The sequence below is a fragment of the Ursus americanus genome, chromosome X (assembly GCF_024610735.1).
Source record: "Ursus americanus isolate L20-20 chromosome X, mUrsAme1.1.p, whole genome shotgun sequence".
In the NCBI taxonomy this organism is placed as follows: Eukaryota; Metazoa; Chordata; class Mammalia; order Carnivora; family Ursidae; genus Ursus; species Ursus americanus.
Window position 1 is genome coordinate 13948852 of NC_142164.1, and position 13906 is coordinate 13962757.

The 13906-nt window shown below is 48.3% G+C and overlaps 1 protein-coding gene across 2 annotated transcripts; it reads right to left on the reverse strand.

Annotated features, from left to right (window-relative positions):
• Window positions 1-2494: 2494 nt before the first annotated feature.
• On the reverse strand, window positions 2495-13477 carry ZIC3 (Zic family zinc finger 3). 2 transcript variants are annotated; one of them, XM_087859653.1, is made up of 3 exons: window positions 12272-13477; window positions 10986-11149; window positions 2495-2935 (listed from the first exon to the last, which is right to left on the reverse strand). In XM_087859653.1, the coding sequence occupies exons 1-3, from the start codon at window positions 13326-13328 to the stop codon at window positions 2786-2788; spliced, it is 1371 nt and encodes a 456-aa protein (XP_087715779.1). In that variant the 5' UTR covers window positions 13329-13477; the 3' UTR covers window positions 2495-2785. The 2 variants fall into 2 exon arrangements, with proteins under 2 accessions (XP_087715779.1, XP_045653135.1); XM_045797179.2 differs by lacking the exon at window positions 2495-2935 and adding an exon at window positions 7977-10147.
• Window positions 13478-13906: the final 429 nt, after the last annotated feature.

The following is a 13906-nucleotide window of genomic DNA, read 5'->3' on the forward strand; positions in this document are numbered from 1 at the left end:
CATTTAAGATGACCTTGCTCTTACTAAGTAGTCGACAACCAACACTCAAAACAAATTTGACACGGCCGACCCCCGCATCTGATAGGGCAAAGTCAGAAAGAAACAGACAAAAAAGATAAACCAGTTTAGGAAGGAATAATGAAAAGTCCTCCAGACGTCTGTACAAAAGCCATTATCATTCAGCAGTACAACCTCTCTGGGAAGCTCCAAGTCCCCAGAATTGAGTGCGAAGGAAGGAAACACTTCCCAATCTGTTCATCTGGGAAGAGCTTAGTGTGTTTGGTGCTTCTGTTTGGTTTTACTGCATGAATAGACCTATCACTGAGGGGGAAAAATGCATTTCATAATGCTGTGATAGAGCATTTCTTCACTTTCAGTCAGGCCTCAGTTTTAACATAAAATAATCAAGGTATCCTTTTAAAACATAAGAAAACCCAAAGTATGGCTGTAAAGTCTTAAGACCAGTGGCGTTGTTTTTATCTTAGGTGAGGCCATCACCTAGGGAGTCCCTAAACTTATTCTAAGGATGCTGACATCAGCCAAAACATTTTGGGGATCCTTCTTTGAGAATTGCTTCCAAAGCTAGCTTCTAAGCCCCATAAGAAAATCGGTCTCATTATTCTACAGTCACATCCGCATAATACTAACATAAATTTAGTAGGGGGAAACTGAATAATTTAAGACATCGTACGATTTAATCTTTTTGTTAAACGTGAATGCCAATTTTCACATTGTAAAATTGTCATTTGCTTTAAATATAGTAAGAATCAAGCTGTTGAGTAGAGTAAAATTTTATCAAATTAAAAGTAAACCACTAAATTACTATGTTTACAGATTTTAAGTACATAACTTATTTTTATCTAAGAGTAAGTGTATTCATTGGAAGATAACGAACAACAGGCATTTAATAACGCTTTAATTTTACGTGTTTAAATATTCATAGCTATGTTCATAAACCCACATGCCCAATCTAGCAATTATGCTTATGAAATGCAGTATTTCTTAGATACCCTAAGTCTCCATCTATTTTCTGAAAACTGCATTCATTTACACCCCAGTACAAATCACTGCATGTTTTTAGCAAAATAATCCATAATAGTAAAACTAGGAAACTACCCAAAAGCAACAATAGCTACCTGCAAGAGGAAAAGAGGGGCATTCTCATTTGTTCAGGGATGACTGTGTGCCAGGTTTTTTATGGACTTTTTTTGTTAATCCTCAGAATCACCCTAGGAGGTATTATTATCACAGTGCAGCTGGCTCATGCACAACTTTGTAGCCTACCTATCCAAGGGCTTTTTAAGTAATCCCATTATAATACTCCACTGCCTGTCTGAAAGAACACAATTCTTGTTCTTAAAAACAAAAACAAAACAAAAAATTCTACTGGCATTGTTATAGGAGGATATAAAAATGTCCAGTTTTCGGGAGCTGAGAATCAAAGAATGATATAGTCTTTCTTGACTGGCCTGTACTCTTACTCTTGACGTAAATGAACAACAAAAATCAGAGGGAGATGAGCCGTTTTCCCACTACTTAAAAATTACAGTATCATCAGTCTACTTAGAAATTTTAATAAAACTGGATCTAAAGAACCAATAGCAATATACTCTATCAGGCTGCAATTTACAATACCTCATCACGGCGTAATCACGTCAAATAAATAGAATGATGGCCACTGGCAGATTACATTAGATTACAGACATTAAATTTAAAATGAGAAATCAAGTATCTGGAATTCGAAGAATTTCTCTGAAGTGTCTTCATCTTCTCTAACACTACAGTTAATTAACAACAACTTGTGTTTTAATAACACCTATATTCCATGATTCTGTAAGTGTCCTAATCAATGGTTGCCAAGTTGTCTACCCCAAGAACCACTTTGGGACTCCTGAATAATAGACATGTAATGTGCTATGTCTGCTCTCCAGAGGCCCTCCTTTCCTCTTCGAGGCCATCTTTAGCTTTGTCTTTCTCACCCAAAGAGTGGTGTCCACAAGCTCTTGGTCCTCCAAACTCCTGCCTCCCGTCCTTCCTTCTAATCGCCCCTATCAATCCTCCACTCTGAATTTTTCCCCTGACTTCCCCAGCACCTGGCCCCGAGTCCCTCTGGAAAAACACTGTGAGCTCAACACAGGGGGTTGGAGTTTGTTCAGTGGGTTGGTTTGGTTTGGTTTTTTTGCAGGTTTATTTCTCAGTGAAAGCCCAGCTATACCAGGAAAAGTGTGACGAGAATATAAATGGTCTCAATTCAACAGGTTAATCAACATTATTTAGGAGTTAGAGTTGTCAAGTTGTCACCGTAATAAAACAATGATCACACAACATTTTAATGGTTTTATTTAAGTCAAACAACAATTGTAGGGATCCTGGGTACTGCTTTTTGAACACAAATATACAGAATAGCAAAACAAGCATTCGTGTTTCTAGTTTTAAACACTTGAGCTCTACATGTGGAATGCAGATATTTGAAAGAGATTTTCAACAAGGTCAACACAATGCATGAGATAATACACACTGGGTTATGAATTAGGCCAGTCTTCACCTCCATCTTCCCATTTATAATCCTAAAGTGGCAGGGCGTGCAGGGGCGGGGGTGGGGGTGGGGGGGCGGGGGGGGTAGCATTTTTGCTTTTTCATTTCACAGACGATTGCTCAACACAGACTGAAATACACCAAAAGAAGAAAATAGTCTTTTTATACCTAGGGAAGAAGCTACTACTCTTAAAATGATCACTTCAAGGTAACAGACATCCAAATTGATGTGGTTTTCTTTGAAACCTCATCAGTAAATCATTTCTTGCACAGTAGGTTCGGCATTAACCCTGCATTTAGGATAGGTAGTGTTATGGAGGGCTGGCTGCTGCATACCAACGTCAGTATCAAGTTCTTCGTCAGGAATTAGAGACTGTCCCGGATACCAAGCAGGACAACACTGGCAAAAAAACAAAAAGTGAACTGCAGATAGGTCAAAACAGGCTATATTTACTCTTAGAAAAATTTCTTAAAATGTTACTGGATACGTTGTTTTAAATGGTAGTTTATAATAGAACACAATGGAATCTTTTCTTTTTAACACCATACGTTCCAATGGTCTTCACATACATTGTGTTTCAATGCAACATGTTAGCCAGCATACACATCCTATTAGGGATGGAACATAATAAACTTGCCATCTGGTGCCGGCTATTTCTACAGTTACCGTAAACTCACATTTCTCTCTATGCATCAGATTAGTCAACAGGTTGAACTGTCATCACATTAAAAATATGCAAAATTGTTTGCTTTGTTGTATGATTTTTAAAGAAAGATATTTTCTTTCATTTTATGAGATTTTGTTGAAACCAGAGTTTCTTGAATCCTGTTCAAAGAAGTTTTGCTCCTGTGTTATTAGGAGTCCAAGTACTCTGAACCACTCCCCCTTTTAATGCCTCCTGCAAACTCAGTGTTTTTCAAGCTCTAAATTTCAATGGTTATGACAGAAACCAAGTCTCAGTGGGAAAAGCAGTGCCCTTCAGATTCCTCAAACAAATATAAGAGTTCTACCAACTTATCACTCATCCAGTTTTGCAGAAATTCCATTCACATAACTCCAATGCAAATCTACCAGTTTTACCATATCAAATGACCCAAAGAACACCGCAGGTATCCAGGGGAGACAATTCACCAGTGCATCTTTAGCTTGATTTTAATGTCAATTTAAGAGACAATCCAGGCTCTGTAGTTCTTAGAGAGACAAACTGCCTAACCATTGGCTAAAGGTTTTTCAAGTTAATGAACTTTTCATTTTTCACACTTTCAGTACCGAGAGATTTAACCAGGGAAAAGCTCAAAGCTCAGGGTTCAAACTACAGCATGGAAAAATAAAAGTAGAGACCAAACACCATCTACCTCCTTTGATCTCTCAAAGATGTCAATACTCCATTCCAGTGAGGGGGTGGGGGGAGTGGCTAAGCCCTGGAAGGAAACTTCAACCAAAGGGGGAAAAAAGATCTGTTTGGTGGCAATTTCAAAACAAGTTTCCAAACTGCAGAAGGGGCTACAGCCCCTTTGACTTGCAGGAATTACACATAAGAAAAGGACAGAAAATACTACAAGGCATGCTTATTATTTTAATTGCCCAGGGGTTTCCAATGCAAAGCACGACAACTTAAATGCATATTCCAAATTCTTGCTCCAAAGCCGTCTTCTTTGTGCACTGAAAAGGAGGAAAGACAACCCCATCAATTGTTCTCTGCAGATAAAGGCACTGTTTTGCAGATTTCCCCCCAGATCTGGGCCAGCTTTGTTAATGACCTGCCCACCCACCTGGGACCCTTCCCAAGGTGGCCCCCCGGGAACTGCCCCACACCCTCAGGTGCCCAAATGCTCGACAGTGGGCAGCCCCGAGAAGGCTGCCTTTTCGTTTAGCTGTTGGTCTCCACGAAGACGCAACCTGAAAGAATTTGTGCCGCTTATTTTCCTGGGAGGCGGGGGTCAACAGCTACATCTTTTTATCCCCCCCCCTTTTTTTGGTCCTCCCGAAACACACATCCAAAGGTGAATCTACAACCTTTTTCTGCAGAAAAAAAAAAAAAAAAAAAACATGAGCTCGAGATCCCAGAGCTACCAGGGGTTCTTTCACCGGCCAGGATTTAGGCAGTTAAGCAAAAGCTGAATGAAAGTTTTCGGGACTGTGACCCTCCCCCCCGCCCTTAGCTTAGGATCACCAGCTGTTACAGCACACACAAAAGCTACGACAGTGCCATTTCTCAAAGGCCCACGGTTAAATGAGATATGAAGAAAACGGGGCCCGAACAACGTGTAGGGTTCGAACTCGCAATGGCACGTTTTATATGGAAATGGTACCTGCGTGCTCCCCTCCCGGGCCCCGCCATTGTCCTGGAGAAGACAGCGTCCTCTCTGTGGCATTTTGAGGGGGTCGGACTTGCCGCGGACTCCCGGCCCAGCACAAGAACTCAAAATGGCATCCCCCACCCCTGAGGGCCCGGAGCAGAGGTTTTTCAGTCGGGATGGGAGGGTGGGGCGGCCTCCAGCGGGCTTCAAGTCCAAGTCCCCCGGGAGCCCCAACCCCCAGAAGGCTCGCCAACTTCCCACGCCCAGAATGCCCTGGAAGAACTTCTTCGCTTCCGTTTTTTTTCCCACAATTTTGCGTTCGGCCGCCACGACCTACATTCTCCCGCGAGGCGCTCGGAGCCGAGGAAGAACCAGGGAGTTTAAAGCACACAACAGTTCGGCAGCCCTCAGTCAGCGCTTTGCTGCGCTCCGCGGGGGTTCGCATCCGGCCGCCATATTCACCACTCGAGAGCCGCCCCAAAACCACCCCCCTTCCCCACACCCCTCTCCTCCCCTCCCTCCCTCCCCGCGCCGCCGAGGCCGCAGCGCTGCAAAGCCGCTTTCAACTCTCCCCCCCCACCCCCTGGCCGCCGGAGCGGCTCGACGGCTGCGGGGTGTGCGCCTGCGCGGGAGTGGGGGCGGAGGGGGGGGCCGGCGGGCTTGAAAAGGCCCGAGCGACGGGGAGCGGGGGAGGGGTTGGGGCCCCGGCCGAGCCTACTCTTTCCTCGCAGCGGGTCCCTGCTCGGGCCCCGGCCCGGCTCTCGCACGTGCGCGCTAAAAACCCACTTCAAAGTGTGCTCCCGGCGCGGGGGCGGCCCCCTCCGGGCCGGCCCTCGGACACTCGCACCCCCACACGGGCCGCCAACCAGGCCTCGGGCCTCACTCCCCTCCCGCCCCAAGCCCTGCGAAGAAACCGGGAGGGCCGAGCTAGAGGACGCCCGCCTAGGAGCCCCGGCAGCGGCAGCCGGGAGCGGCCTCCGGGCGTCCGAGTGCCTCCCTCCCTCCTCCCACCCCCACCGCCTGGAGAAAATGAATGGAACACAAAGTTTGCGGCCACCGCTACGCTGTGGCCTTCGGAGCTCACCATTGTTTGGGCTCGTATTGACCCCAGGTCCGGATTAGGCAGCGGCTGATTCCTGCTTTACAGCCCCGCCGGCCTAATGAGGCCGGGAGGCGATGGGGCGCGAAGCGTCCGCGGAACCCGGGCGACCGCCGGCTTACGGCCGCCAAGGGCCCTGTAGGTGGAGGTCAAAGGGTCAGCGGGCCGAGACCGCGAGAGAATTGACCCTAGGAAACGAGGTCCCCTCCCCCCGGCCCGAGCTTCGACCAGGACTTGCAAAAGCTTCGTGTGTGCACAGGGACCCTGGGCGCCCCGACGAGGGGCCCGAGGAGCGCGGAGCGGGAGCCCTGACTTCCGAAACGCCTGGCCTCATCCCCGGGGCAAAGCCTCGAGGGTCAGCCAGCCAGAGAGAAAAGCAGCCTAGCTGCCAGGCAGAGAACCCGCCCTTCGGGGCATGGGCACGCCAGTGGCTATTCTTATAGAAACTTGAGTGGCAAGAGGCCCTTCGACTTCTCTCCTGTTTGCGGGGGCGGGGGGAGCTTATCGGGGGAGGAGAGGGTGCCAGGGGCGCAGCGGCAAGGGGACAGCAGGCGGCAAGAAGGGGGGAGGGGCGAGAAGGTCCTGAGCACTACTTTCCAGGGAGGCTTTGTGAGCGGAGGCGGTCCCTGCTCGCTCTCCAACCTTCGCAGTAGCTGAGACCCACTGCCCCGCTTAGCCTGGACCCTGATCTTTAACCTTCCAAACTGGATGAAGGCCAGACTTCTGCCGGCTGGGAAATAGACCCCTCCCCTTTCCCCACCCAACAGTGGAAATCTTAAACTAAACCACCCATTTTCGAAAAGATAATGGACTTTTAACAAAGGTCTTACCAGGTGCAAGAAGGAACATAACAGGTAGATCACTAAGAGCCCAGTTGACATTCATGGTTTCCAGCTGATCCATCTTTAGGGTTGCAAGGTTTTTTGTTTGGGGGGGTGCTTATTCTTTAAGGTATTTACTGAAAATTCAAGAATATAAATGTGCACTCCCAGAGTCAGATTACAGGAAGAAAATCTGTGAAAAGTTTTCTACTAAAATAAACTTTTCTTTGCCAACAAATGACAGGGCAGAGGACATAGGCTATTTGAGAAACATGATGCTACACCAGAATTAGAGGAAATCACGCAGAGGGGCAGCAAAGTTTTTACTTAATGTTACTTATCATCATTATTAATTGGTATCTTCCCCTCTTAGGACAACAGTGCTTTACTGTAAAATTTTATGGTAGAATAAAACCAAGCCTGCTAAGGAAAAATCAAACTCTTCTTTATGTCTCCTAAAGAGATATTTAGTATTTTTACTGGCAGGGAGGAGAAGCAAGTTTCTGAGAGACTCCTGCAACCAACCCACCAGTCAACGCCCACTTAAGATTAGGTTAAGTTGGGGGTGGAGAGGAAATTCATGGAGAAAACAGTAAACTGTGGAAGTTCAATGCATATTTCAGACTAAAAACACTATTCAGACTTAGGTTGGAAGACATTCAGCACCAATATTATGAATATACACTTTCTGCAAACCTGCTGAGCATTTAAAACGGCCTCTGGTTTGAAATGAAGGAAAAATCCTGAAACAGGAATTTGGTCCAGCACCCTCAATGTCAAGGTCAAGATTGGAATGTCTGGGGTAGGAGTGGTGGACTGACCAGGTTACCTGCTCATCACTTGTGAAGTCATCCCAATCTCTCTGTTCATGGCATTCAGGCCCTTGCCTTGTCTACTGGTGGAGGAAAGTGCAAAAAAACCCCATTCTCCACAAACAAAAAACTGCATCCAAAGCAATTTGCAATTAGAAACTGTCAATAATTGTTGACAAAGATCAGTAGATAACTTAAAATAGACTGCTTCAACTGTATCCAGGAAATCAAAGTTTCTTTTAATTATCAGAAGTTCTCTGAGCATTTCAATTTAAGGTTGATTTATTTGAACATGAAAAAAAATCAGGCACTAAATACAAAAATGTTATAACATAAATAAGATGTGCCAAGACTTTATTTCTTCAAAAAGAACAATAAACAAAATTCTATAATTCAAAATGATCATGTATAATACCAAATTGGCGGCCACCAAAAAAACCTAGAGCACTGCCCCTTCAAGAGAAGGAGGTACTTAAGCCTATTCATTACATTTCTAAATTCTTTACAATTCCTTATCTCCACCATTCTATTTGCTGATTCACAAGCCGGTTATTCATGCAGAGACTGGGCTCTCAATATTAAACGGTACCCTAAATTAGTTAAAAAAAAGTCAATACTCTACCCAGTCCAACCCCACAATATAGTAATCAGTTTTTTCATATAACAAATGTAAAAGAACTGTTTGTCCAAATGAGTTGCTTCGCTGAAGATTAAATGGATTGTTAATATTTTATCACAAAGCAAACAACCATTTTTCATTGTTATTGATTTTAATGGAAACAATGCTCTTAACATCTGTGCCTACAAACCATGAACTTTAAAAATACATATTTTGCAAATGTTTTTCTTTCCATCATACCATTTCAGAACCGCTGCAGTTATTACACCGCTATGAAAATGTTATGAATAACTGATAATTATGAATTGAACTATATACAGCAGAACAAGTCAGCCTTTGCCTTCCAAAATTGTAAATGGACTGGTTCTTTTAAGAAGCACTTTAACCACAAGTAAGCGGGCTCAACTGGCCTTACTCATCACCACTGTTTCAGACATACGCTTACTTTTGAAAATATATAGATAGCTAGATAGATTTGATAGGCAGATTAGATAAGTCATAGATACAAACATATATATGTATATGGGTGATCTCTCGATAGAATACACAGACATGCATCCTGCCACAATGTTCATTTTTATGTAAGGTAATAAAAAACTACGGGACATAAAACTCATTAGGTTACCTTATGTTTATATATGTAGGGCAGGGATGATTAAATCCAGCTTCTCAGTCTTTGAAATACAAGATTGAGATGTCATGGCCACTAACTGAACTGATCAGTAATATTTGATTTGCATGCCGAAAATCCAGGACAAACACATTTAAACTCGCAGTTAAACAACCATCTGAGCTACAGATAAAGAAAGGAGGGTCTCCCCAGATGGAAACTGACACTGTAAGGAATCTACACTGTAATAGAAAAATAATTTAACAATTAAAAAAGGGATCTGAGTGAGTTATAAATACCAACAAACAAGATTTCATTTGCTTACGTCTCCTCTTTGTAGAAGGAGGCTGTTACAAAACAAGAGAAAGGAGTCAGTGGTTCAAAAACTGTAAATTGTGTTCTTCTTTCAAAACAATAAAATTTAATGCTAAAGCAGTTATAATCAAAAGCTGTACAGCATTTGTTAGAAAACACTTTTTTCCATAAATATTGTTCAGTTCCCGGCACTTGTAGCAATAATTAAATTACAAACGATAAATATGGCATCAATGGATATGTATTTACAAAAAAAAAGTTATTACAAAAGGCAACTGTATACTAAACGTCACAATCTGTGTAGAGTAACATCACATCCTCAGCCTGAAAAAATACTGAACAACAGTTTCGACCCCATTAGACAAAAATACATTCACAAGTGTAATGCTTTGAGGAAAAGTTCAAGACATAACAGGACTTTGGCACGGTTTAAGACTGTGAGAGTTTAAACAATCACCACTAAGGCGAAGAATTTCCATCAGTTTAACATCACCACCACCACCAAGCCTTCTATAACTTCCTCTCAAGAAACAGGACAAGTGTTAAAATGAGCTGAAGGAGTTTAGGAATGGGGTGTGCAGAGAGCAAGAAAAAAGGAGGAAAAAGCAGTGAAAAAGATTTTTTTTTGAAAACCCTTCAAATGCCAAAACATATTTTCTAATCCTGAGAAAAGGGCATGGCTACTTTTGGATCTTGCCCCAAAACCTTCCTGGACAATTGCAATTAACAAGATGTAACCCTATATATGGCCTCTTGCCTTAAAAACTCCATTTCCATCTGATTGGTCTCAGTTTCCTTTTTTAAAATGCATTTGGTCCATTCTATGGTTAACAGGGTTTGTGTTTGTGTTTGTCCTCAGACGTACCATTCGTTAAAATTGGGAGGAAGTCCAGGGTTGTGGCTGGTGCTAGTTTGAACTGCAGAAGGGGTTTTAGTGGTATCTTTACTGTTTGCAGAAGCTATAGCGGGTGGAGTGGAAGATTCATAGCCTGAACTGGCAGCAGGGGAGGAATCTGACCCTTGAGATTCATGAACCTAAAATTAACATGTATATATTATAATGAATATAATTCCAACTGGCATTGTGCAAGCAAAAACAAGAGCAGAATTCGAGCACTATAAGAGCAAGACCGCCCAGTGACCCACTTAAACAAGAACTGCTGCTGATTTGGGGTTTTTTTGTTTTTAATTTCCGTATTACCGATGTCTAGAAAACCCGGAGATGGTCGCCAACAAACAGTTTCAGCCCTAAGACTGGCATTACGGAAAAGGAATACAGCACCCTGTCTTACTCATGCCCTTTCTCCGCGGATGGAGTGGGATAAGCACTTAGTCTTTGGGGGCCTCTAAAATCCTCCCTCCCGGCCCAGGTTTCACTAACCCCGCTTTGGCTTGGGAAAGCAGGTACGGAGAGAGGTGGCACAGGCGCCCTGGGCGCTGCGAGGTCGCAGACAAATGCGTGGGAATCAGACCACGCTCGTCCGCCCTATTGTTTGATCGGCAGCCGAAGAGCGAATGAACCACCCACCCCCGGGTTCGGCGCGGGTACTCCGGACTCCCACCGCCGGCTGTGCCGGGAAGAGGCGGCCACTACAACCTCAAGCCCTGGCGAGCTCGGTTAGAGCTTCCCAGTAAACAACCAATTGTTCCCTCTGCTCCCTCCTCCTCCCCACTGTGCTCTCCCCACTGTGCTCTCCCCCGCCCCCGCCCCCGGGTGCCCAAAATGGGTTCAAGGTGTCACCGCTGGAGCAAATCGGATATAACGGATATAACGTGGAAGATACAGGGTTGGCAGCGCGGGCGCTTCCGTTCCGCGGCCCGCTGTCGGGCCGAGTGTTTATAAACCGCCGACCGCTAATAAAGAGGTAATTACCTTCATGTGCTTGCGCAGGGAGCTCGGGTGCGTGTAGGACTTGTCGCACACTTTGCAGATATAGGGCTTGTCCGAGGTGTGCACATGCATGTGCTTCTTGCGGTCGCTGCTGTTGGCGAAGCGTCTGTCGCAGCCTTCGAATTCACATTTGAACGGTTTCTCACCTGCAAGAGGCAAAAACGCAGAGAGGGGAAAATATGGTCAGGGCCCGGGGCTTCCTAGGGCCCAGTAGCGGGAGACGGAGCGCCCGGCGGTCTGGCCGGAGAGGGAGCGCCGACTTGGGGGCGGCTGTGGCATCTCGTTTCCCTGGAGAAAAATGGAGAGCGCCGGTTGAGCCCGCTCGGCTGGGAAGTGGTGGTCGGGGCGGGGGTGGGGCAGGGCCGGCCCCTGAACCTGCGCGTCCCTTTGTTCTCGCGCAGGATGGGGAAACCTCTGGCTCCTCCAAAGTTTCCCCTAACTTGTGCTTCCATCCCACCCGGCCCAGGGCCCCCAACGCGTGGCCACGCTCCGCCGCTACCTCGGCGACGTAACCCAGCCCGGGCGGGACAATGGACTGGGGACGGGACAATCACGTTCAGTCCCTTCTTTGTACCTTTTAATTCGCCTCTTTGAAATGCGGCGCTTTTGCTAAACCCAGTACTAAAAAGCATGGGTCGTCGTGCTTAACGTTCGAAAAGAGAAAACTACATAAACCCAGGGGCTCCGGACAGTTTTTACAAGATGTTCGGAACAAGCCACGAAACTGAGGTGCCTTTTCTACTTTAGCTTTCCTCCCGAAGGGCTGAAATGAACCTGGAACTCCAAATAAAAATAGTTTGACAAAAGTATCAGTCATTTAATTAGGAGATGTGCCAATCAAGGGTAAAAAAGAGCGGAAGTAACCGAAAGTTAGTTTCCATTAGCATTTCTATGGTTGCCTTCCCCGAATGTGTGCCGAGAGCTAAGTCGCTTGTAAGCAATCCGCTCTCATCACATTCGGAGTCCCTTCCTAGTAACCCAGAAAAGAGAGACAAAAAGAGGCGGCGCCAGTTTGTTCCTGGGCGCGAGAAGGTTCCAATTAGTTCCTGAGACCGCGGAGCCGTCTGCCCGGGAAGTTAGAACTGGGCAAAAGCGCCGCGGGGCGGGGAGGGCGAGGGGTGGAGGGACACTGACAGCGCTTCTTTCCCGTACGGCCCCGGCGGGGCGCCGCCCCTCTCTTTGGTCACCACCCCTCTCCCTCTCGCTGCAGGTCGGCTTCGTGGCGCGGTGCCGCGGTGAATCCCGCGCCCGCCTGCCTTCCCCCTTACCTGTGTGGGTCCTCTTGTGGATCTTGAGGTTCTCGGAGCGGGCAAAGATCTTCCCGCAGCCCGGGAAGGGGCAGGGGAAGGGTTTCTCGCCCGTGTGCACTCGAATGTGGTTGACCAGTTTGTACTTCGCTTTGAAGGACTTGCCCTCGCGAGGGCACTCCTCCCAGTAGCAGACGTGGTTGTTCTGCTCCGGGCCCCCCACATGCTCCATGGTGACATGTGTCACCAGCTCGTGCATGGTGCTGAAGGTCCGGTCGCAGCTCTTCTTGGGCCGGCTCAGCTGAGCCTCGTCGATCCACTTGCACGACAGCTCCTGTTTGATGGGCTGCCGCATATAACGGAAGAAGGCGCCGGGCCCGTGGTGGGCCGCCACGTTCACGCCCATGTTCATGTTCATGGGGCTGTAGTTAGGGAACTGCGCGCCGGCCGTGTAGGGGTCCGTGCGCGGGCTGCCCACCGGGCGGTACGGGTCGGCGCGGCCGAACAGCTCCCCGCGCAGCCCCAGGTGGACCTGGTTGTTGTCCACGTGCCCTGTGGGGGACGGGTGCCCGGCACCCTGCTCATGCAGCCCGGGGAAGAGCAGGTAGCCGGGAGGCTCGGGAATGCCAGCTGGAGCGTGCAGGCTGCTCGCCGAGCCGGCAAAGAGCCCGTGCTGCCCGCCACCCGAGGCCGCCTCGCCGAGCCCGGAGCCGCGCTGGCGGAACAGAAAGTCGCGCGTGGAGTTGAAGGCGGCGGAGGCGGCACCGCCGTAGCTGGGCACCTGGCTGGCGTGGTGATGGTGGTGATGGTGGTGGTGATGATGGCCCAGGGCGTTGGCGTAACCCGAGCCCTGCGGCGTGAACGCAGAGCTCTGGCCCGAAGACAGATCGTGAGCCGCGGCGGGGCTCAGCTTGAAGGCGGCGGCGGCAGCGGCAGCGGCGGCGTGGGGCGAATCCCCGAAGGGATTCAGCCCCATGCCCGCCGGCTCGCGGTTGGACATCTCGTGGTGGCGCGGCGCGCCGAAGCTGCCCACTCCCAGCCCAGGGAACTGCGGGCCTCCGTCCAGGAGCATCGTCATGGGTGGGGCGTTCTGGGCACAGGCGATACCGCTGAATTGAGCGAGGGTGCGGGCGAAGGAGGAGATCTCCGAAGTGCCGTAGTCGGCGAGGGGTGGCGGCGGTTGGACACTGCCGAGAGACCCCCAAGGCGGTGCCAGGGGCTGCAACTTTCCGTCGTTGTGAGAGTCTCCTGCAGAGGGATAGGAGGGAGGAGGGGAAGTAGAGGAGCAGGAGGGGGGGAGGAGGGGGGAAGAAGGAGCGGGGAGAAGGGAGGAGAAAAGACTCTGGGACTAGATCTGGTTTAACAAACTAACAGGCGCGCACAAAGAAAAATAAGCAAAATAATAAGTGGAGGGCGGAGTTGGCCAATCCGGTCCCGAGCACCCCTCCTCTCCCCGAGAGCGCAGCACCGCGGGGCCAGGAGGCTCCCTCGGCAAGGGCCTCCCGGCTGGGCTGCACTTAGTAGCAGAGCCGGCTCGTGGCCGGCGGGCAGGCAGCGGGCTGGAGGCAGGCTCGGTCCTCGCCGCTCGCCGCGCGAGTCCCAGCCTCTTCGCCTCCAGAGTAATGTCCTTGGACTGATAAAGTCAATCACTCACTC